This window comes from Octopus sinensis, linkage group LG2 (genome assembly GCF_006345805.1).
Source record: "Octopus sinensis linkage group LG2, ASM634580v1, whole genome shotgun sequence".
NCBI classification, from domain to species: domain Eukaryota; kingdom Metazoa; phylum Mollusca; class Cephalopoda; order Octopoda; family Octopodidae; genus Octopus; species Octopus sinensis.
Window position 1 is genome coordinate 182,981,315 of NC_042998.1, and position 26,522 is coordinate 183,007,836.

At 35.0% G+C, this 26,522-nt stretch overlaps 1 protein-coding gene across 16 annotated transcripts in view; it reads left to right on the forward strand.

Moving 5' to 3' along the window:
* LOC115228444 (calcium-activated potassium channel slowpoke) overlaps window positions 1-26,522 on the forward strand; it is a 334,128-nt gene that overhangs the window by 133,631 nt on the left and 173,975 nt on the right. For all 16 annotated transcript variants that reach the window (XR_004997920.1, XM_029799032.2, XM_036500503.1 and 13 more), the window contains exons 4-7: window positions 5,906-6,017; window positions 8,386-8,537; window positions 11,624-11,794; window positions 25,540-25,631. Coding sequence is in view for 15 of the 16 variants with exons in the window: in XM_029799032.2 (XP_029654892.1) it covers window positions 5,906-6,017; window positions 8,386-8,537; window positions 11,624-11,794; window positions 25,540-25,631 (527 nt within the window). In the remaining variant the exon portion in view is untranslated. The remainder of the gene's footprint in view (window positions 1-5,905; window positions 6,018-8,385; window positions 8,538-11,623; window positions 11,795-25,539; window positions 25,632-26,522) is intronic.

The window sequence follows — 26,522 nt, forward strand, 5'->3', positions numbered from 1 at the left end:
ATGTAAACACACCAGCATCGGTTGTCAAGTAATGGCGGAGAGACAAACACAGATACGCACACACACACACACACACACACACACACACACACACACACATATACATATAACAGCGTTCTTTCAGTTTCTGTCTACAAATCTGCTTACAAGGTTTTTGTCAGCCTGAAGCTATAGTAAAACCCAGAACCATGTGGTTGGGAAGCTAGCTTCTTACCATACAGCTACACCTGTGCCTGTATGCTGGATAAAGTGCTGAGCAGCATCTCATCTGTCTATAGGTTTTGAGTTTAAATTCTGCCTTTCATCTTTTGGGGTTAATAAAATAAGTACCAATTGAATACTGGGGCTGATGTAATAGACTTACCCCTCTCCCAAAATTGCTGGCCTTGTGCCAAAATTTGAAACCAGTATTACAACATCAAGCTCTATTAAGAAAAAAGAAAAGAAAAGCTTTCAAACTTATATAGCATATTACTTAGTGGCATAGAAACAAAAGCTTTAGTTTTATAAAGAAGAAAACATAAAGTTATATGCACCTTTCCCAGGGGTGTTAGTCAAGTGCAGTGGCTACAACTGGGAATAGACACATCAGGTGTTGAAAGTGACTTTTATCATTAGATCATTAGCAGTATATAAAAAGTGAAATAGGAACAGACTACAGTTTTTGCATTGGATCACTTGAAATTTATCTCTTACTCAACACTAGTTGCAATTTTGAATGTAAATATATTCATCATCATCATCATCATCATCGTTTAACGTCCGCTTTCCATGCTAGCATGGGTTGGACGGTTCAACTGGGGTCTGGCAAGCCCGAAGGCTGCACCAGGCCAGTCAGATCTGGCAGTGTTTCTACAGCTGGATGCCCTTCCTAACGCCAACCACTCCGAGAGTGTAGTGGGTGATTTTATGTGCCACCGACACAGGTGCCAGACGAGGCTGGCAGACGGCCACGCTCGGATGGTGTTTTTTATGTGCCACCGACACAGGTGCCAGACGAGGCTGGCTGACGGCCACGCTCGGATGGTGTTTTCTTATGTGTCACCGACACAGGTGCCAGACGGGGCTGGCGGACAGCCATGCTCGGATGGTGTTTGTTACGTGCCTTCAGCACGGAGGCCAGTCGTTGCGGTACTGGCTACGATCACGTTCGGATAACAAAAGAAAATAACAAAAGAAAATAAAATCTGCATGAAAGTTATATCATTATGTGAAAGACATTCTCTAATACAACAGAAATATATAACTAGGCTTTTACTTAGACTTGAATTTGATTTTTAACATTTTTTTATTCTTTCAGACTTCTAGACTAGATTGGAAGATATTTTGTTTTATTTTTATTTAACTGTCTACAATATGCTGATACAAAAGAATATGTACAAGCATCTATATATATAGATGCTTGTACATATTCTATATATATATATATATATATATATATATATATATACATATATATATACATATATATTAGATAGATATTGGCAATTGATAAAGAATTTTAAATAAAGCCTGAAAAATAAATATTCTACATAAAAAATAAGACAATTTGAGACAATCAAAAAGGCAATGTCCTTCAACTGAGCTGCTTTCCAGACATGTTTTGTGATCATAGTGAATACAAGCATGCACTATAAGTGGAAATTTAAAAGAAAATACTTTAAAAAACCTAGTAAAATAAAATAAACATAGACTTTGGAAAAAAATAGTAATAATAATTTGTAACATTGGCATAAGACCATAAATTCTAGGGAATTGTTTATATCAGTTTTAACTGATGCCACTACTTGTCTGGTACTTTATTTTACCTATTCCAAGGAGAAGAAAGACAAAGTCAAACACAACAGGAAAAAATAGTTATAAATTTTAAAATCTTGAAGAAAAATGAATTCATGAGTAATGAAGGTGTTGCATCGGGAAAATAAATAGGTGTTGCTAAATAATTTTGGTACACTGATTTGAAATCTACATTTAGAATATTCCTATCATTTCCATTTTGTGGGAAATTTGACTCTAGTTATTAAAATAAAACCAATGTTACTTCTTTTCACATGACAGCACAGACACCATGTGATGTATCCTAATTACTTCTTTAGATTTTGTATAGCAATTCAGAATGTTATTAAATAGATTTACTCATGTAAATCATTCTGATAACTTCTGCAATGTCTCTGGATGATATACACCCATACAACAGTGAAGAAATGTAGTGAAAGCATCAAGGTTGTAACTTGCCTTCAAGTCCTACTTTGGCTGTATGGTAAACAACCAAGAGAGTGACTCGGCAGTACCATTTTGCTCTGTGCAGTGCAATATAGTTTTCATAACTTGGCCAAATGATAAAAGAAAATCTATTTCATTTACACGCTGTGATTTGGTGTGAGTCCATAAATCATTATAACTGTTATTTTTGTATGACAAAGATAGCTGGTTTCCAAAAGGAAAATAGATCAATCAGCTCCTCAAACTGTAGCTTGACCTTAAAATCTCTACCACAACCACAGGATGAAGTAAGCATCTGCTAGTTACAACAACAACAATCACAGACAAAAATGCTGAAGATTCTGCAAGTAATAAGGAAACAGAAAGCCAATATATTCGAAATGCAGATCATTCCCCACACCTGCTGAGTCAAACAGAGTTGAATTAATTAGAATTTGGAATCAACAAAAGAAAAAGCAATGCTCTTTAGTTCCAGACTTCAGTAACAGAATTTTCTTTGGCAGCCTGATGCCAGAGTTTGTATGTGACTATGTCTGCAAAGAGCATAGACTTTTCATTAACGTTAAGTAAATGAGTCTTAAAGCTGCCTTAGTGCACAGTGCCTGTGAGATTCTTTCAATAATTGTCGTACATGTCACTGACCTCAATGAAACTTGTGAATTCATGGAACTACTTTGAAAGTTTATCAAATACATGAGCATACACATGGAATATTTGCGGTGACTGTGTTTAGTGCCTATAGAATATCAGAGATAATAAGAATCACTGTAAATAGTATGAGTGGTTATCTAGAACTGAATATGTTGTTACTAAATATAAGTAACATACAACATCCAACACTGGCTGATCCTTTGAAAATATATATTCCACCCCTTTGCTTTAAACTTGACCTTATTACTTGGCCTATTGTGTAAAGGTTATGGATCATCAAGGTTATAGTTTTCAATATTTAAAGGGCAAAGTCAGTGGAATACTGACAGATACAAAGTTAGATGTAGTATCTGAGGTTTCACTGGACACATAGTGTAATCTGTGATTTGTCTTTCCCTATTTCTAAAGTAAATGAAACAGAATGTAGAGCATGGACATCTTTTGCTGAAGTTAAAATTTTTCTTCAGAACTACAGTATTGAAAAGTAATAGATAACTTATGAAAGAATGGAATGTAGAATACTCCTTGAAGTGCACTTTTAGCATTTGCATCTTGACTTCTCTACCAACCTTTAAGTCACAAACATGGTAAGGATTTCTACCTGCAGTTTTCTATTATAGAAAGCAACTATTAGGAAATATGAAATGAAATAGGATGGATGATTGATGTTGGTTCTTGTAGAAAGAGAACTCTTTATCTCACAAATAACAATGGAAGAAACTACTATAGAGTTTCACTTCACAATAAGAATCTTCCTTCCAGACTACATGATCTGGATGGATTCTTGGGTGCAGGGATGGCAACTTCACAGGTGAAACTTGACTGTTTGTCCTAAACCAGAAGAAACAAGGAAGGACCAGACTATTAACACTATTTAAATAATAATAATAATAATAATAATAATAATAATAATGAAATTATTGTATACAGTGCTCAGGTGCACCACAACTTGTCAAAAGTGTGTATAAGCATATGCGGTAATGTACAAATGTCTGGGAAGTGAACAGTGTATAAGTCAGATACATGCTTGCATGTATATGGAGGGGAGAAAATCAGGTGTAGTTTTGGCGAATCTCAGGAAGCATGGAAGTTTTGAAGGATGCAGTGCTCCGACAGTTAACAAGATGCCGGTAGTTTGTTCCTTGCTTCAGCAACACTTAGCGTGAAAAATTGACACATAAAAAATAAACTTGACAGGCATAAAAAAATAGTTCGGAAAAGTAACAGTTTGTTTATGCAACTGATGTTGAGGAGAGAAAAAATGAAAAAAGATGATTGTTTTGCATAATATCTGGACATCAATAGGAAATATAGTTATCAGCTCTGAATTCTGCATCATTGATTAGTAAGCAATAATAATGTTAATTTAGTGTATCTCAAAAATCGGTAACAAAATTTGCAAGAAATACTGTAAATAAATTTGAGTACCATAGGCTAGAAGATAACCTCTGGTGAAACAGTACTATGACTCGGTTTTCCTTCCTATATGTATAGGCAACCCTCAAAATTCATAAATTCAATTTTCATATTCCTTGAACTTTGGGAAATCTGATTTGCAGGAAATATGAACAATCAAATCTTGAAGACTACATGTACACACCCACAAATTAACCATTTCATTCTAAACTCTCAACAAATAACAAACAAGAAGGGAGCCCCATACAGTAACATGTGCACTCACACACACACAAATTATTTCAAGGATATAAATACCTCTTAAAGGGATGTCAGCATCCAGGTTCCTCGGTTTCATCCAGTGTATCAGTGAAATACTAAAAGATGTTAGATTTACCTTGATGAATATGGGTATATTACCATTTATGTATAAGTAGAAAATGAAGAAATTGATATGTGAACATCAATTTATTGAAACAAATCCAATTTTGAACAGTATCAAACACATAGATCCTACAATTGTTTCCATGCCCAATTAATTCAAATTAGAAAAATTAAAGATTCATAATGAATATAGTTAATTGAACATTTCATCAGGGCCAGAACTTGATATAAAAAGGAACTACATCTCAATGTGTTGATTTATCATTGGTAAACTCAGCATTACATTCAGATATGTGTGTTTCATCATCATCATCATCATCATCATCATCGTCTAACGTCCGCTTTTCATGCTAGCATGGTTTAGACGATTTGACTAAGGTCTGGTGAACCAGACTCCAATCTGATCTGGCAGAGTTTCTACAGCTGGATGCCCTTCCTAATGCCAACCACTCCAAGAGTGTAGTGGGTGCTTTTACGTCACCTAGTTAAAACCTCTAGTATTAATAATTAAATATTAATTTTTTATTTTTATAATTTAAAACATAAATCATAGTTACTTTAACTATGTACCACATGACCATGAGAAAATTATTAATACTAGAGGTTTTAACAATATAATTCTTAAGTAATTAAAAATTTTGTTGGCATTTCATACTCTCACAAGTAATAATGAAAGTCAGGAATAAATGTTTTTAATTACAATTAACTGTATCAAAAATATCATTTAGGCAACCTAATGGCTCCTTTGTTTTTCAACGCATTAACACATGCATGCACACAAATAAATTAAAGCAAAATTGCATTTGCACAAATAACGGTTTTCTAAAAATACATTAGAATGCATAAACACACATATCTGAATATAATGCTGAGTTTACCAATGATCAGTCAACACACTGAGATTTATTTCCTTTTTCTATCAAGTTTTGGCCCTGACGAAATGTTCAGTTAACTATATTCATTATGAATCTTTAATTCAGTTTACTAAAATTATTCAAGTCGATGCCTCAGCATGGCCACAGTCTAATGATTGAAACAAGATATATATATACACACACAAAATAAACTAATGCTGTACCCCGATAAAATGAACCCAGTATACCTTATAAAGTAATTGATGTTAGAGAAGGTATTTAGCTAAACAAAAAATTAAACCTACAGAATTTTTTGTCCAAATAAGAACTGGCTCAGACTATGGCAACCCATCAAACCCATTATTAATTCAATTCTTTAAAATTGTTTTCTATTCCAGTTTGTTGCTGCAAATGATAAACTATGGTTTTGGCTGGAGCTTTTCTCTTTTGTCGACTATTTTACAATTCCACCATCTTTTGTGGCCATCTACCTAGACCGAAATTGGTTAGGTGAGTATTTCACTTACTATGTATTCATCAAATTCTTCACTATCAGCAAAATTATTCTACTGTTTATCTGGTTTAGATAAGATGGAATTGTATCATTTGTTTAAATTCTGTATCATCTCATCTGTGAACTGATCCAGCTTTCTTACATCTGACCCTACCACATTGATCAGCACTGATATGTGACTCTTGGGAGAATGTTGTCCTAAAACCACATACCTGACTTGAATACTTGGAATAGGAACACCACTAAAGGAACCCAAGTGTAGAGTGGTTGTGTTTAACTGGGTGATGAATTAAGTCTGCTACTCAATGATAGCCTTTACTACAATAACCCATTTTATATTACAATTTATTCATTAATACAGTTTACAATAGATCCTGATCAATTGAGACATTGACCTCACAAAATCAAAATTCAGTCAAAGAAAAGCTTGAAAAGGAATGAAAACTAGCAATGTTCAGTTTTCAGTAACATGAGAAAGATAATGATATATAAAATTCAGTTTTCTTCTAATGATGCTATTCTCTAAATATTTTAATTGATACTATCCTCTATAGTATTTATTTTTGCATTTACAAATATAAACATTTTAAACTGGAACTGATAACCAATTGAAATTCACAGACAAGCACCTAACCAAAGATTTGAAACTTAAACTTCTTGCTTAGTGGTTAGTGGTGGTTGATTAAACATACAGCTTACACAATTGTGTTCCCAGTATTTTGTGTGTCTTACACAAAGTTTTTAGGATTTCACTGAGAGAAATTGCATAGATAAAAAGGAATTATGGTCAGAGTTTTGCAATATGGAAATGTTTGTATTATGTCATTGTATTAGAAAATGGCAGCTATGAATAATGAGTTCTTGTGTTTAGGAAGGTTGTTATAAGTAATAAGTCTTATGCATGGAGCATTTCTTAATATATTTATGTTACTACGCTAAATCTAAAACAGATGAACACTGCTGCTTGCTACCTTGCTTGTTTATTTAGAGAGAGAGCTTTCCCTAATTACTAAACATTGTTTCTTACATCTTACATCTGATGTGTTTATTTTTGTAGTATTAAAAGTGCTCTTTCTTGGCTAATTTGGTATTGTGGTTAAGGATGTATATAAGTATGGTTAAGGGGTGTATATAAGTTGTATATAAGCAAACTATGATAATGTTTTGAGAATTAATGACTGGAATAAATATTGTAATCTTACAAATTATTTATAAATCTATATGTATAGGTACAGGCATAGCTGTGTGCTAAGAAGTTTACTTCTTAAACTCATGGTTTGAGATTCAGTCACACTGTGTAGCACCTTGAGCCTCAGGCTGACCAAAATCTTGTGTGTGGATTTGATAGATGGAAACTGAAAGAAGCTTGTATATATCTATATGTGCTTGTATTTGTGTTTGTACCCCACCACTGCTTGATAACTAGTGCTGGTTTCTTTTTGTCCCCATAACTTAGCAGTTCAGCAAAAGAGACCAATAGAATAAGTACTAGGCTTAAAAAAATAAAAATAAGTACTGAGGGCATTTCGTTTGACTACAATTCTTTAAGGTGATGCCCCAGCATTGCTGCAGTCTAATAACTGAAACAGATGAAAGATTGTATAAAGCATTGTATAGAATTATTAGTTTTTAGCATTAAATAGGTTTAGATTTATATTTTATTGATTTTACTATTTTTTAACATATTTTCATGATTTCCATACATAAAATAAGCATGAAATGTGTATTTTATGCATTTTTAGGAAAAAACCAAATTAATATTAATAAAATTCTCCTCACTAGGCAATGGATTGACAGAACCAGTACAGCAATTGACAAAATGACTTACAATATTTAGTTGCGTAGTTTTACTTTGTGTTCAAATCTCACTCAGAGTCAACTTTGCTTTTGTCCTCCTGGGTCAAATACTATCAGAATGGAAATCGATCAATGGAAATTGCAGATGTGTTACCAGTGCCGGTGGCATGTAAGAGAACCTTCCGTTTCGCGACCGTTGCCAGCACCGCCCCGTTTCGTGTCCATTGCCAGCCTCGCCTGGCCCTTGTGCCGGTGGCACATAAAAAGCACCATCCGTTTGTGGCCGTTTGCCAGCTCTGTCTGGCACCTGTGCGGGTGGCACGTAAAAAGCACCCACTACACTCACGGAGTGGTTGGCGTTAGGAAGGGCATCCAGCCGTAGAAACACTGCCAGATTTGACTGGGCCTGATGAAGCCTTCTGGCTTCACAGACCCCAGTAGAACCGTCCAACCCATGCTAGCATGGAAAACGGATGCTAAACGACGATGATGATGATTTCTTCCAAATTTGTAAACCTTGTGCTTATGTTAGAAATAATTATTACCATTATTTGTTTTTGTCTGTAGGTCTCCGCTCCCTGAGAGCTTTACGGCTTGTCTCAATCCCCGATATTCTCCAATATCTCAATATTTTGAAAACCAGTACAATGATCCGGCTGACACAACTCGTGGCATTTTTTGTAAGCATGTGGTTGGCTGGAGCTGGTTTCTTGCACCTGGTGAGTTTTGCCCTTTTTCACTATAATAACTCTGTTGTATTTTATTTGTTCATTTGCAAATAGAAATGGTTTACAGTGTAGACTCTATGGTCATGCTGCATTATTTAATCATCTTCCAGTGATTTCATAGAGATAAAGAAATGATCAATGAGGGTGTGTGTGTGTGTGTTTACCGAGTGCATGGAAGTGGGTGTCTGACGTCTATGCATGTGTTTCTGTCAGCCTCCCGATCTCTTTAAAGGCTGACCAGATACCAAGACTCCACCAGCTTCTTGTTCAGCTCTGTGGTCCAAGAAATTCTCCTTTTTGATGCATCTGGTATCACTGACATGCTGATTTCATTTCTAACAACATCATATGAAGCCTGGCACATCTGTCTGACTTACTGTCTCCAATGAAACTATCTAACCAATGCCAACATGGGAAACAGATGTTAAATTATGATGATGATATAGTGTGAATTTAATCAGACAGTATACAACCAGTGTTTAGAATTCCATGTGCATCTTTATACATTGAAAGAGAAAGTTGTGAAGAATATTCATATTATCATTAAAGTTTCGTTCTACAGATCTTCATAGTTGCAAAAATCGTATATACAGATATGAATGTATATATATATATATATATATATATATATATATATGAGTGAACTAGAAAAAATATGGAGATTATTTTAAGAAAGCATTGTAGAAATTAATGGAATTTTGAAAGATTGACAGAAGGCTGTGTTAGTATTTTCTAATTAACAAGAAGGCTAGATTAGTAATCAGACTATTGTTGCAACAGTGTGTTTATTTTGTCGTCGTCATCATCATGGCCATCATCATCATCATCATCATCAACAAATTCATCATTATTGTTGACATTTTCACAATTATCATCAATAGCATTACCATCACTGTTATGATGATTGCCAAATGAAATAGTGAAGTTGTTACAGTGGGAGAGGCTGTGGTGGGGATACATTAACAATGACAGTGAAGAAAAAGGATCCAAGATCCTTCCCAAGCCATCAGCTCAAAAGCCCAGTTTCCTGCAAAAGCTCAGTTTCCCCACCTCGCCAGTTCACTGGTCCATCACAGAATTATTCATGTTTGCCTGCTAAGTGGACTGGAGCAATGTGAAATGAAGCTTTTTTTTGTTTTTAGCTTGTTTCAGTCATTAGACTGTGACCATGCTGGGACCTTGAAGAATTTTAGTTGGACAAATTGACCCCCTAATACTTCTTTTCCTTAAGCTTGGTACTTATTCTATCAGTCTCTTGTGCCAAACTTCTAAGGGGACATGAACACACTAATGCCAGTTGTGTGTGTGTGTGTGACAAGCTTCTTTCAGTTTCTGGTACCAAAGCTTTGGTTGGGCCAAGACTATAGTAGAAGACACTTGTCCAAGGTGCCAGCTGTGAGACTGAACCTGGAACCATGTGGTCGGGAAGGAAGCTTCTTACCACACAGCCATTCCTTGGCCCAGGAATCAGAACAACAATCTTACAATCATAGGTAAACAACCTACCCCACTAAGCATTGTGCTTTTACAAAATAGCAATAGTAGTTTCAAATTTTAATGCAAGACAAGAGGTTTTATTGCAGGGAAGTGAGTCAAATACATCAGTCCCAGTACTTTACTAGTACTTTATTTTATGGGCCTTGGAAGGATGAAAGGCAAAGCTGACCTTGCCAAGATTGCAGCTCAGAACAGAATGAATTGGAAAAAATTACACGAAACATTTTGCCCAACATGCTAATAATTGTACTAGCTTGCCACTTCATGACTTCCAGACAGACAAGGTATTAGAGCACCGAAGGGTGGATATAGTAACCTTTAGGAAAGACAAACAAGAGTGCCTAATAATTGATGTGGCAGTACCTGGAGATCAACATATCATGAAAGAAAGAGAAAAGATTGATAAATATGGAGACCTGAGAATTGAGGTCGCTAAGATGTGGTAGCTACGAGAGTCAAATATAAAGGTTATCCCTATTGTCATCAGAGCATTGGGTTCAATACCATCCAATCTGAAAAAAACATCTGAAAACTTTAGAAATACCCTACAATCTAGAATTATTGCAAAAGCCAGTATTACTTGGAAATGCACACATATTGCGTAAAGTAGTCTGTCTGAGGTCCTTGTCAAACAGTACAACCCCCAGTAGACACAATATCTTCAATCAACAACCTCTCAAACTTGTATACTGTGTGACATCTATAATAATAATAATAATAATAATAATAATAATAATAATAATAATAATAATAATAATAATAATTTCTTACATTGGCACAAGGCTTGGGTAGGGAATAGTTGACATATCAACACTAGTACTTGACTGATATTTTAATTTATTAACCCCAAAAAGTTGAAAGGCAAAATTGGTCTTGGCAGGATTTGAAATTGGAGTGTAAAAGTTGCAAAAAGTGCCATAAGGCATTTTGTCCAACATTCTAATTCTCTCATTAGTAATAGTAACAATCATCATAATCGTCATCATCATTATCATCACTGGATAGTTTAAGAGTGTGGGGATAGTGAGAGTATTGAAACATAGTCTCAGCTACTGCTGCCACCATCATCATAATTATCTCCCAGGCCATGATAATATTAACCTCTACCTCCTGTTTATGACCATCATCATTATCATCAATGTCAACATTGTTATCATCGTCATTTACAACGAACAGTGAGAGAACATCTACAAGCCAATAAGGAAACCATTGCATGTTTGCTGAACCTGCAAGAAGTAGCAGCCAAAATCTCCCTCAAATCACATCTTGTTATCTTAAAAAGAAAAAAAAATTGGATAATGTTGTCTAACTGTCTGAAAAAAACAAAGGCAGGATTATCATAGCTAGAATTCCCTTAATTGTAGCTCTGCCCAATCAAGGCTGACCTGTAATTAAACAATAAAATCATCCCCACCATCATTGTCATAACCATCTTAATCACTATCAGCTTTATTTTCATCTCCTTAGAGTTTTTCTCATTTTTTCACAACCAAACAGATTTGTAATATAATTGAATTATTGAATTTTTTTGACTTGTCTTATCCCTTCATCTTATATCTATCTTTTACTTTGTCTTGTAGATTGAAAATTCCGGTGATCCTTTCTTGGACTTCAAAAATCCAAACAGTATGACGTATTGGGAGTGTTTATACTTTTTACTGGTTACCATGTCAACTGTGGGATTTGGAGATATCTATGCCAAAACAGTTCTCGGCAGAATATTTATTGTACTATTCATCCTATGTTCATTGGTAAGTAAATCTTATTTGCCGTTATTCTTTCAATAGCATTTAATCTAAGCCATTATTAGGGTCAGGCATTAAACTAAAAGATTCTGCATGGTTATTTGACCTGCTAGAAATAGCAACCAACTCTCCTTCAAATCATACAATGGGTGCAGAGATGGCTGTATGGTTATGTTGGCATAGCTGTATGATTAAGGAGTTCATTTTGCAACCCATGTGGTTGTGGGTTCAATCCTACTTTGTTGCTCTTGGAGTAAATGTCTTCTGCCATTGTTTCATAGTAAATACTTTCTGAATTTTGTGTAGCTGGAATCTATGTTGAAACCAGTTATAGGCATAATGTAACCCAAGATATATTATGCAGAATGGTTACTGCAGGATCAAGGCTGACCTGGGGTCAAAACACAACAACATTATGCCAATATAGGAATCTCTACAAAGTCATTCAACTGGATAGAAATTGCAACTAAATCTCCCTCAAATTACGTTCTGTTGTCTTAAGATTATGAAATAAACATTGGTTAATATAGTCCTAAAATCACTGTAACAGAGTTGAATTGAACAACTGGGGCTAAGCAACAACAACAACATCGTTTTAGTAAGTATGATAAAGGTGTAATGATGATGATGATATAATATTTCTGGAAAAATTATATTTATTAGGCTTATGTTATAAATGCTTTCCAAGGAATAATTGATGAGGTGCTGCTGTGACCATGCGGTTGGAAGTTTGCTTCTTAACCTCATGGTTCCCGGTTCAATCCCACTGCTGCACCTTGAGCAAGTGTTTTCAACTATAGCTTTGAACCAACCAAAGACTTGTGACTGGATTTAGTTGATGGACACTGAAAGAAGCCTATTGTGTGTGTGTGTATGTGTGATATATGTGTGTGTATGTGTATATATATATATATATATATATATATATGTGTGTGTGTGTGTGTAAAAGTAAAAAAATATACAAACTGGGACAAGAACGTGAAACATTTAGAAGACGACACAAAAACACGGACAGAACATTCGAAGCCCTCAATCATCAGTCAAGAACCGGATCATCTTCGCAATTTCGGCTGATTAATCTTGAAATTGCTCCAATCTGGTCAGCCCCCAGGGGAAATCTAAGCCAAGCGCATTAGATTCCTTGGAAGAAAGCCTCGAATGTATACAACACAGGGATGGAAAACGGACGATGTTACACGAATAAAAATACAAAAATACGTAAAAACAATAATGATAGCACGAATAAGAATGACTGATGATTGAGGGCTTCGAATGTCCTGTCCGTGTTTTTGTGTCGTCTTCTAAATGTTTCACGTTCTTGTCCCAGTTTGTATATTTTTTTACTTTTACATATATACATGGCGGCTACGTACCCACTTTTTAACCATATATATATATATATATGTGTGTGTGTGTGTGTATTTGTGTTTTTGTGTGTGTGCCTTTGTAATTGTGATTGTCCCCCACCACCACTTGATAACCAGTGTTGGTTTGTTTATGCCTCCATAACTTAGTGGTTTGGCAAAATAGACAGAATAAGTAACATAGCAGCTCAACTTGCTGTTTATTGTCGGCTATCTCAGGGAATTTGCTGACTAAGTCACCACCAATTATCAGAGCAGACGTAGCCTGATATCTAACAGGTTCTAGAGACATGCTTTAGCAAAAGCTTTGCTTCCAGTGGTCTTCCAGTATGCTGTGCGCCAGCCCAGAATTTCTGAGGGCCCATGCTATTGCTAGATAGTCATTGAACCTACATTAGGTTTATCTATTCTTGATCTACTAGGAACTGCAGCCAAATCTCCTTCAAATGACATCTTTGCCATTTTAGAAAAGCCTTCTCACTTCCTTAAAACACTTTCTATTTCTTCAAAGTAGCTGGATGTGTACCCTTCCCCTTCACAAAATCTCACTCATTGCAATTTTATCTCTTCCTTCTGATATACCAGTCTCAAACCTACTAGCTTTTGTCCAGGTATTTTTATCCAATACTTCTGATCTCTCTCTCTCTCTCTCTCTCTCTCTCTCTCTCTCTCTCTCTCTCTCTCTCTCTCTCTCTCACACAACAACAACAAATCTCTGAAATTCCCCTAATCTGAGTCATTTGAGAGTTAAATGAATGAATCAGAAACACATCATAGTTCCATTGATAGCATGATTCACCAATATCTTTACTAATTTTCTAATATCTTGTCCACCTAACTGTCTGTGCTCTCCCCCTCAGATTAACTAATAAAGAAAAGAGAAAATTAAAATCAAGTACATTTAACTTCAGAATCCATAGTGAGATACGAGATATGAACTCATTATCAAAAAAGTATAATGTATCCACTCAGCCACTGCTTCTCACAAACTTTAATGATGAAAGAGAAAAGTCCAGAGCAATATCAGATTTGATCCTATTTCTAATAATTAGGTTTGATTCTGTAACATTTGATCTCTGACCCCATAGTCGCTGTACTTTTACTAGTCAAAACGTATCTGTATTCTCTTTGCATCTGCTCTTTTATAGCTCTGACCTCAACATTTTCCCTTCTACTATAAGAAAAAAAAAACAACCTACCTATGAGTTTTTCTCAGGCACTTCAGAATTAACATCAGTAGACATAATAATGATGATGGCTATGATGATAAGGAGAAGGAGGGATGTTCTAGGAATTAATACATGATAAGCATAAAAAGTATGATGGCTATTTTTTTCAACCCACTTCAAGAATTATTATCCATATGCCTCTACCATTTCACCTGATGCTAAATAAATTATTTAACTAATGTCTATCATGGACCACCTATAAGATTTCAAGCAAGTTTTCCATTCCTTTCTTCTGTCAGTGTATGCCAATTAATTGAAATTTCTGGCAATAACAATATTTTTCATATTTTTTTTACTATATACACAAATACGCACACATTTGCACATACATAGATCTACATCTCTCTCTCCCTCTCTCTCTATCTATCTATCTATCTATCTCTTTCCCTCTGTACCTCTTGCTTTTTCTTTTTTTCTCTATCCCTACATATATATAGTGTGTGTATGTATGTATGTGTGTGTGTATGTATGTATGTATGTATGTATGTATGTATGTATGTGTGTGTTTGTAGGTGTGTATGTATGTGTGAATGTAGGCTGTAGCCATACTGGATTAGTATCATACACACATTCTTACACATACATACACATGTACATCATTTTGAAGAAGCTCTTTTTTTATTACAAACTGAATCAAACAACTTTGAGAAACACATTTTGTTGCTTATAAAATATAAAAAAAGCATTCTATTTCCTTTGTGGGGTTTTGTTTGTTTTGTTTTGTTTTTCTGTGTTGCTCATTGGCTTTATTTGAAAATAAAATACCTTCAAACTATTTCACTGGAACAGTATTTATTAACTGGACTATTAACCTAATCTTTCATATTACATTCAGCACTGCATTTTCATTAGTACATTCTCTGATCATATTTTTGCTGCTCTGTTTTTATATAACACACATATCTTTGTGTCTGTATATTATAGATATCTAAATGGATTATGTTCAGAAAACACCGACCCACTAAACTACCAAGCATGTTTCATTTTGCACAGCCTAGGATCTGCCCATACCTTGTAACTGAAATTAGGTAGCTGGGACCTGTGTAGAACCACATTGAAGGAATTGTATCTGTAATTCAAAAGTACAGCCTTGTCACATACTGTGTCCTGCTGGTTCTGCCTTAGAAATACATTATGTGTACATGTGTGTGTGAAAGAGCCTCTGGCGGTGAGCTGGTAGAAACATTAACATGCCGGGCGAAATGCGTAGCCATATTTCGTCTGGCGTTACGTTCTAAGTTCAAATTCCGCCGAGGTCGACTTTGCCTTTCATTCTTTCGGGGTCGATAAATAAAGTACTAGTTTCGCACTGGGGTCGATGTAATCGACTTAATCCCTTTGTTTGTCCTATGTTTAGCCCCTTGTGGGTAGTAAAGAAATAGGTAATTCGTCTGCTGCTCCGTTCTGAGTTCAAATTCCGCTGAGGCCAACTTTGCCTTTCATCCTTTCAGGGTCGATAAATAAAGTACCAGTTTCGTACTGGGGTCGATGTAATTGACTTGATCTCTTTGTCTGTCCTTGTTTGTCCCTTCTATGTTTAGCCCTTTGTGGGCGATAAAGAAATAATATGTTGATCTGATGAGCAAGTTGATTGAACAACTGAATTCTCTTTCTCAAACAATGGAGATACATCCATCCATGTGTGTATTGTTTTCTTTGAGATTTATTCAAAGAACTTCTCCATGAAGTTCAAATCAGTTGCTATCAGAATGACAAGACTTTTAGAGTTAAGACAACTTTTGGTGTTTGTAAACATGTGGTTGAACTAGTGTGTGCATGTACGTAAGTGTATGCATCAGCGTTTATGTTCTGCATGAACATTGTTAGTACTCAGGTGTTTGTTTGTATATGTGTGTCTATGTACCCTTCTACTTGTTTCAGTCATTTGACTGTGGCCATGCTGGAGCACCGCCTTTTAGTCGAGCAAATCAACTCCAGGACTTATTCTTTGGAAGCCTAGTACTTATTCTGTCGGTCTCTTTTGCTGAACCGCTAAGTTACGGGGGACGTAAACACACCACCATCAGATGTCAATCAAGCGATGTTGGGGGGACAAACACAGACATACAAACACACACACACACACATATATTGCCGGTGGCACGTAAAAAGCACCCACTACACTCACGGAGTGGTTGGCGTTAGGAAGGGCATCCAGCTGTAGAAACACTGCCAGATCAGACTGGGCCTGGTGCAGCCTTCTGGCTTCCCAGACCCCAGTTGAACCGTCCAACCCATGCTAGCATGGAAAGCGGACGTTAATCGATGATGATGATGATAATATGTATATATATATATATATATATAATATATATATATATATATATAATCATATCAAAGAGAAATGGAATTTAATTAAAATTAAAAGCATTTAATCTAAATTTACATTTCCAGTGGTTATAGAACATAGCTGTTCTTTCTAGCGTGTAGAATCCCTATAAGTGGATTCCCTATGTGTTTAAATATATATATATATACACACACATATATACAATGGGCTTCTTTCAGTTTCTGTCTACCAAATCCACTCACAAGGCTTTGGTCGACCCAAGGCTATAGTAGAAGACACTTGCCCAAGGTGCCATGCAGTGAGGCATGATTACTTTTCACATGTGTCTTGTGTCTTTGTAGATACACACAACCAAGCATGTGTATATATTCATTTAAAGAATCTTAAATGGAGAGACTTTGGAATGTCTTACAAATTGTTACTGTACCACTAATAGATTGGATTTGAAGGATAATTGTCTGTTCCTCTTGCTTTTTCTTAGAAAACCCTTGTATGTATATGCATGTGTGCATGTATGTATATGTATGTGTGCATGTATGTATATGTATGTGTGCATGTATGTATATGTATGCATCTTTTTATCTTTTACTGGTTTCAGTCATTAGACTGTGGCCATGCTGAGGCATCACCTTGAAGAATTTTTTAGTTGAATGAATTGATCCCACTATTTATTTTCATTAAGTCTGCTAGTTATTCCATCAGTTCCTTTTGTTCAACCGCTAAGTTATGGGATGTAAACACACCAGCACCAGTTCCCAAGCAGTAGTGGGGGACAACACATACACAAAGACATGCACACACACATAGAAATATATATGTGTGTATATATATATATATATATTTCGTTTTTGGATTTGGTTTGCAAGATTCTTTATATAAGTTCGTGTGTTGAAGTATATACTGTTGTGTCTGGGGAGAGTCATTTTCTTTTTGTGCCTTATAATATAACACACTCACCGGTAAAATTTGCACTTCTTTCTTATTTTTATTCTCCTAAAATTTTCGTTGTGTCTTGCAACCTTTTCAATAGTTTTTGAGTCAAAACTATCGAAAAGGTTGCAAGACGCAACGAAAATTTTAGGAGAATAAAAATAAGAAAGAAGTGCAAATTTTACCGGCGAGTGTGTTATATTATAAGGCACAAAAAGAAAATGACTCTCCCCAGACACAACAGTATATATATATATATATATATGACAGGCTTCTCTCAATTTCCATCTCCCAAATCTACTCACAAGGCTTTGGTCAGCCCAAAACTATAGTAGAAACACTTAACCAAGGTGCTACTTGCCCTGTAATTGAGAAGCAAGCTTCTTACCACACAGCCACAACTGTGCTTATGCATACATATTTATATAAGCAAACTCCAGAATATTAAGTGCAGAGTATATGCTGTTTGTTTCGGTACTCCTATTTGTACTCGTTCATTTGTTCATCTTTACATCCATTTTTCTAGGCTGGCCTGAGTTAACTAAATATATCATTGGTGCATTGTTTTACAGCTACTAACTTTTGTTAGTTAAGTAAGGAATATCAAATTCCACTCATCTTCAAAAGTGTGAAGCCAGCAAATGACTAATTGACAATGGAAATGACACAAACATCACTGCACTGATAAGACAATATCAAAAGTTCTTAAGAATCAGTCATTATAGCTAGCATTTGGTGACCTGAGGAATGCCTTTGAAAGGTACCACACTTTGTTGTTCAGTTGTTATTAAGAAAGTTATCAATAGTTGAGGGCTTGTGAAAGCCCTGCAGCCCATGTACAGAGAAGCTATTAGCTTCTGAGATTGAGGTTCGGAGAAGAAACCATTGCTCATGGTTTATCTGCTAACTAGAGACTTAGTCTAAACCAGTGGTTCTCTTTTTACCTATGGACTCCATTGATTCCCACTCTATTCTACTGGACTCCCATGTTTAAAAAAATCATATTAAATATTAGGAATTGTATATAAAAAAAATTGAAGTATAAGCAATTTATTGCTCATAAACTTTAACAAAAAACTTTTATATGGACCCTCAAGTGTCATATAGACCTCACTTGAGAACCACTGATATAAATGATTGCAGTTGCATGGAATTTGTTAAACACATCCAGGACCAAGAAGTTGGGGGATTAAGCTGGGCATCAGATGTATAAGTACAGCCTATCCAATACACTTTTATGCAGTTTCCTTCTATCTAATTTCATTGACAGGCTTTATACATCGATAGAGGCACTTCAGTAACTGAGTAATTAACACTTTAACTATGAAATTAAATTTCATGGTAATTCCAGTGAGAATGTTAAATATCTACCAAAAATATATAATTGGTAATTCCTGAGTACAATTGACATATCTCAACAGAAAACAGTTTCAAACATGACATTTCTCAACAAAAGATAGATTGGTATATAAAACTGTTTTTCACAGATAGAAGTAAGGAAATTTTGAGTGGATGTATCTGATTTTTACAGTAAAAGGGTTAAGCTATTAATCTTTCAGCTGAACAACTGATTTTATATCCCATCTTTAGAATTATACTCTGCCCAACAGATAGATATTAAACCCTTATCTGAGAGTAGAGAATTTAGAAAGTTAGAAAACAGCTAATGATATGATGATGGTGCAATCTCTACATGGCCATACGTTCTGCAAGAAGTGGCAGCCAAATCTTTTTTATTCCTAGTCAGGAAATGAAGGGAAGTATTCATGACCCTTTCAGAGATTCTATGACTGACTGGAGGAAGAGCATAAATTGTCCTCTCACTTGCCCTAAACTAAATGCTTGCAACTAGGAAGACACCACTAAAGACACCCACGAGACAAGAGATGAAGTTAAACTGGCCATGAGATCAAGTCTTAAATTTAGTAGTAGCATTGCAGTGGTTCTTGGTGCCTAAGAGCAAGAACAATTTTGGAACGCCCATTTTAATTAACAAACATGGTGAGCCACAGTAAATTTTGCAACTCTTCATATCTGTACTCATCCCAAATAATTTTCTTACTGCTACAATTTAATGCACAAAAGAGAACGTTTTCAGTGGTGCTGCAGCAACTTTGTACATTGAGAGGACATTCATATATTATTTTTCAAGGTATGGTGAGTCATAAAAGAATTTATGATTTTCCTGGAATAAAGACAAAATATGTTGACAATGTAAGAATCATCAGTGAAACCATAGAACTTTCTTGTTGAATAAACTGTCTTTGTAGAAAGTAATATCATTAATAATTCAAGCCCTTTCTTTTGAAATATCTGGGTTATGTTTCTTGATTGCCAACACTAATATTCACTTGGGTATCATCAAACTGCTATTTTGGTGATATCAGCTGTTGGCACCACTTTATTTCCTCTGCTTCACAAACACAGCACTGCTGTTTGGAACGTTAGTATTCCTATCTTGCCAATTTTCTTTCAGCAGGTGCAGAAAAGAGGCACAATGCTTTTTATATTGCAAATATAAATAGGTCAAAAGCCTTGTGAGTTTTGGATTAGTTAAAGGTAAACACGACTGAGATGTTATAAGTGACCTTGATTAAAATATGACCTTGACTAATGATCTAGAGATTCTACTCATCAATTCACTTCATATTTCATTTAACTAAACTAATCCTTAAGTTGAAAAGAAATCTATAACAGAATTTGTCAATAATACTTTCAAATTTGCTTTTTATATTCTCCTCACCCCTTTCTCTTCCTTCCTCTTAAATTTAGCAGTAGCATAACAAGGTTTCTATGTACCTGAAGCAAAGACAATTTAGGCACACCTATTTCAATTAACAGACATAAGTGAGAGTGTTTTTTGTACCTCTTCACACTTGCACCTGGGGATATCTACAACCCCATATCTTGATTACTTCCTCTTTTTCTGTAATCCAATTTCGAAAGGTATGTGGATGTGCATATTTATATGTACATGTATACATATTGACACATACATACATGCATTGATATATATATATATATATATATATATATATATATATAGACACACGTGAGCACATTCTCACATGCACAATCACACTCTTATATGCAAGCACACAAACATGCTTATCATATGCTACATTCACTAAATTCCTTGAAAATAATGTTTTATGTTAGCATTTAGCAGGGATTTCAATTTCCAAAATTACCCTCACATACTATCATTGTTAACACTTTACAAACTTTAATAATATGCAACTTAAATATATATCCTGTATTTGATATCAACATGAATATCCTTAATTTTAAGAATCTGTGGTTCAAATTAGCATTAAAATATTTATATATTTTAAAATAACATTAAGGAACATAAACATTATCTAAAGTATAAGACCCTTTTCTCTGAAAATAAAATAATTTGATCTGTAATTGTACAATTTCTGTATTGGAATTATGATACTCTGTTTGGTGCCTTGGACAAAACCTCAATCGTTTTTTGCCTATAGACCCCTTGAACCCTTATTCTATTCCTACTGGACCTCCATAGCCATTTAATGTTTTAAAAAATCTTATTATATTTTTATAATTAAATATTATTAAGAATTGTATGAAAAAAATTCTTAAAGTATTTTATGCATTGCAAACTGATTTATTGCACATAATTATCAATTAAATCTGTTATGGATCCCCAAGGGTCATGTGAACCCTGAGTTAAGAACCACTGGTCTGGATTAATAAACTCATTACAGGATTATAATTAATTATCCCCCCCACATAAAAATAATCTTCGACTATTAATTTTTTCATAAGTTAAATTTCCCAAACAAAATAAGCCTGAAGAACATAGCCCATGACAAACCATTATCAAAATAGCCCCTTCTCAACCAATAATAAATCCCCTAATTATCCCTGCTAACATTACCCCCATATGACCAATAGAAGAATAAGCAATTAATCTTTTTATATCCCTCTGACCAACACAAATAGCAGAAGTTAATATGAGCAGAAAAGCTATGTAGTTAAGAAATTTGCTTTGCAATCATGTTTCAAGGATTGGTCCCACAATTTGGTACCTTGAGCAAATCACTTTCCTGAAGCTTTGCATTGACCAATACCTTGTGAGTTAGATTTGGTCAGCAGAAAATATGCACAAATTCAGTGTGTGTGTGTGTGTGTGCATAGATCAGATAGACTTTGTTAAAGCAGATTTTCTACAGCCAGATGCTCTTCTTGCTACAAACCCTCACCTATTTAGGTAATATCTGTGTGTGTGTGTGTTTCCTTATCTTGATCTTATATGATTGTTGAAATGAAAATCAACTGTCATACAAGCAATGTCATTCATTTCCATTCTTTTGTAAAAGCATGTCTGGCCATGGAAATATATTACCTTGCTTGGAAATAAGTCAGAGTTTGCAACAGGATGGGTATCCAAGCATAAAAAAAGAATCAACCTCAACAAATTCACTGTATACAATAATTTCATTATTATTATTATTTCATTATTTAAAATAAAAAACAATATTTAGACAGAGAGAGAAAGCGAGACATACATACATACATACAAACATGGATGGATGGATGGATCTTTTACTTGTGTTCATTGATGGAAGATGTAAACCTAAATAAAAAAACTGAAAACCAAGTCATTTTTAAATGAAATCTCTTGTGATGCTTAAGCTCCAATCTCTCTTTCTTTCTCTTTCTCTCTCTCTCTCTCTCTCCCTCTTTCACTCACTCTGTCTCACTCTCTCATCCCACCTGCCATCAGAAATGCTAAGAACCAATAATTGTACCATTGGAAATCTTTAACAATTCTACTGTTCACCAATTACGATGTAAAAGTAAACAAATAACAGCAAAGGATTTACACAGAACAATTGGTGAGATTGATACAGTTGATTTTCAATATGAACATCTGTATGTTGCTGTCAGCAAGAAAACATGGTTAGGGAGGAGATTCCAAAGAACTGAGATGATTCTGTAAAAGGAATGAATGTGTGTGTGTTGTAGTTAGTACAAAGCCTGGCAGGTGGTGGTAGTGGAGTGACTGTTTGTTTGATGAGAGGAGGAGAAACTAGTGTGTCATCTGGGCTTGGTTGAAGATAGTTAATTGGGTGTGAAATGAAGAAGTTCATACGTTCACTACATGCAAGAGAGTTGAGAATTTATTCAGGCATAGGTAACTGTTTAGAAACATGACAAAAATAGATGGTACACTCTGGGAATGCTGCAAGATGATAGTTGATAATACACTAGGCAGAGACGGGCAAAGAAAGACGGGTGAGTGTGGAGCTAGATGAGTAAGTTTGGCCTATCAAGATGAAAAACTGAGAATGGGATGTTAGTCATAAAGATGTTGTTGTAGTTAGAATGTCCCAGTCAGTGCTGCTCAAACAAAACTATAGCCACAAAAATAACCAATCAAATAAAACTGACATTTGTAGGTATGCCATCCTGAGATTTAAAAATCGAAATATATGGTTTCCGATTTAAAGACTGCACGGTTAATACTCACTTGCAGTTTGTTCTTTTATTCTTTTACTTGTTTCAGTCATTGAACTGTAGCCATGCTGGAGCACCACCTCAAAGGATTTTAGTCAAACAAATTGACCCCCAGGACTTATTTTTAAGCCTAGTACTTATTCTATCAGTCTCTTTTACCAAACTGTGAAATTACAAGGATGTAAATGCACCAACACCGGTTGTCAAGCAGTGATGGAGTGACAAACACAGACACAAAGACACAGACACACACAGACACACACACACACACACACACACACACACACACACACACACACACACACATATTTATATAATATGAGGGAATATTATTCAAAACTTACAGGGAAAAATTCAATTTAGAAATACTAAATCAAATTTCACAAAATATAATATATATATAAATTAGAAAAAAAAACACCTTTTATCAATTCAATAATGAAAAATTAAATTATACCATCTAGGAAAATTACATCTTATAGAAAGATTAAATATATGATAAAACACATAACAATGATTAAGTAATGTGCAAAATGATAAATAAAACGTTTATATATGTTTTATTTATCATTTTGCACATTACTTAATCATTGTTATGTTTTTTATCGTATATTTAATCTTTCTATAAGATGTAAAGTTTCTAAATGGTATAATTCAATTTTTCATTATTGAATTGATAAAAGGTGATTTTTTTCTAATTTATATATATATATATATATATATATATACACACACACACATATACGAAAGGCTTCTTTCAGTTTCTGTCTACAAAATCCACACACAAGACTTTGGCCAGTCCAAAGCTATAGTAAAAGACACTTGCCCAATGTGCCATGCAGTGGGAGTGAACCTGGAACCATGTGGTTGGGAAGCAAGCTTCTTACCACACAGCCATGCCTGCCCCTATCCGCAACTTCTTAGTATTATTTTAACATTAAAAAGCCATTGAGTTGGCAGGATTATTAGAGAATCAGAAGGGATGCTTTACAGAATTTCTTCTGAATGGCTACATTCTGATTTCAGTTTCTGCTGAGGTCAACTTTGCCTTTCATTCTTTCTGGGTCGATAAAATAATTACTAGTTAAACAATGAAGTTGATGTAATTGACTAACTTGGTTTCCCCAAAATTTTAATGAGTTATTTTAACACTAAATAAAAAAAAGAAACTAAAAACATTGACAAGGCGCAGGAGTGGCTGTGTGGTAAGTAGCTTGCTTACCAACCACATGGTTCCGGGTTCAGTCCCACTGCGTGGCATCTTGGGCAAGTGTCTTCTGCTATAGCCTCAGGCTGACCAATGCCTTGTGAGTGAATTTGGAAGACGGAAACTGAAAGAAGCCTGTCGTATATATGTATATATATATATATATATATATATATATATATATATGTATGTATGTATGTGTGTGTATATGTTTGTGTGTCTGTGTTTGTCCTCCTAGCATTGCTTGACAACCGATGCTGGTGTGTTTACATCCCCGTCACTTAGTGGTTCGGCAAAAGAGACCGATAGAATAAGTACTGGGCTTACAAAGAATAAGTCCTGGGGTCGATTTGCTCGACTAAAGTCGGTGCTCCAGCATGGCTGCAGTCAAATGACTGAAACAAGTAAAAGAGTAAAGAGTAAGCATGGCTGTGTAGTAAGACGTTTACTTCCCAACTGCATGGTTTGGGGTTCAGTCTCACTATTTGACACTCTGGGTAAGTCTTCTACAATAGCACTGGGTCTGGATTTGATAGACGGAAAATGAAAGAAGCCTGTCACACACACACACACACACACACACACACACACACACACACACACATGTGTGCATGACTTTTATATTTGTGTTTGTCCCCAGCACTGCTTGACAACCAGTGTTGGTTTGTTTATATCCCCATAACTTTGCAGTTCAGCAAAAAGAGACTGACAGAATAAATACAAGGCTTAAAAATAAGTGCTGGGGTTCATATGTTTGACTAAACGCTTTCAGGCAGTGCCACTGCATGGCCGCAGTACAATAACTGAACCAAGCAAAAAATAAAAGAGTATATGATGGATGAGTAGGTGGGGAAAGAAAATTCTTTCTATTTGAATGAAATATTCGTGAAAATATAGATATGAATCAGTTTTATATTAAATATCATATGTTTTATTTCATATGATATTTCTGTTTTGAAAAAGCTTCCCAGCAAACTGAAAAATTCAAAATATAAGGAATTCAAACAATTTTCAGCATCAATCATTAAAAATAAATTGCTTAGATAAGCAAAACAGATTACCAGTTTTATATCTAACTCAAAAGATAAGTGAGATAAATATTTATGATATTTTATGAAACTCCATTTTGTCAAGATTAACAATTTCATAACATCTCAAGATATAAACTATGAGAAATTGATATGTTTTTATATTCTATTGTAATAGAACTTAATTGCTATTTATTTATTCTTTAAATATCCTAGGGTATATTTACAAGCTTTATTCCTGAAATCGCTGAGATTATTGGCCGGAGACAGAAGTATGGCGGAACATATAAGAAAGAAAGGGGCAAAAAGTAAGAAATATATCTTCTATTACTTTTCATAAAGAAACTAAATGTTTTGTTTATATATATATATGTATAAAAAAAGAACATTTACCCAAAATTTCTGCATCTTTTTTAATGTTTCAGTAACTTATTGGACCAATTTGCCTTGAATAGTTATGCCTTTTCCATATGTGTATGTGTGTGTGTCCAAATGTGTGTGTGTATATGCCCATGTATGTTTGCATGTGATCGTGTGTTGATGTGTGTGCCTGTGTTTGTGTGTGTGTCCCTGTGTTCATGTGTGTGTAGGGCTGTGAATTGATAGTGTCATTAGAGCATCCTACAAAATGCATCATGGAATTTGTCTTGACACTTTGCACACTTCCAGTCAAATCCTACCAGTATCGACATTGCCTTAAATCCTTTTGTGATCACTAAAAAAAAAATGTACCAATACCAATCTGACAGAACTGTAAGAAAGTCAAACTAAATGTCTTCTGGTATTTGTTCCACTTCTTTGCATTCTGAGTTCAAATCCCACCAAGGCATACTTGAATGATAACCTTAACCTGTCACCTAACTTAACACCACCACCTGTCACCTTAGATGCCTTTAGCAGAGTCCTCTTTGTTGCAAGAATTCATACCAGGTCTTCAGTCCCTTCCCATTACAGCATGAAACATGAATGTTGAGTAGTGATGGTGGTAGTGGTGGTGGTGCAGCAGTAATTCTACTATATGGCTCAGAAACCTGGACATTATCAAAGAAGCTTGAGAGGCAGTTGGATGGAAATCTCTCGTGGAAGCATCATCCAGCCAAAGTACAAATATATGGGAAATTACCACCTGTATCATCTCTTGTGAAAAGTAGAAGAGTCCAGTTTGCTGGACATTGTTGTAGAGCTGAAAACGAGGTAAT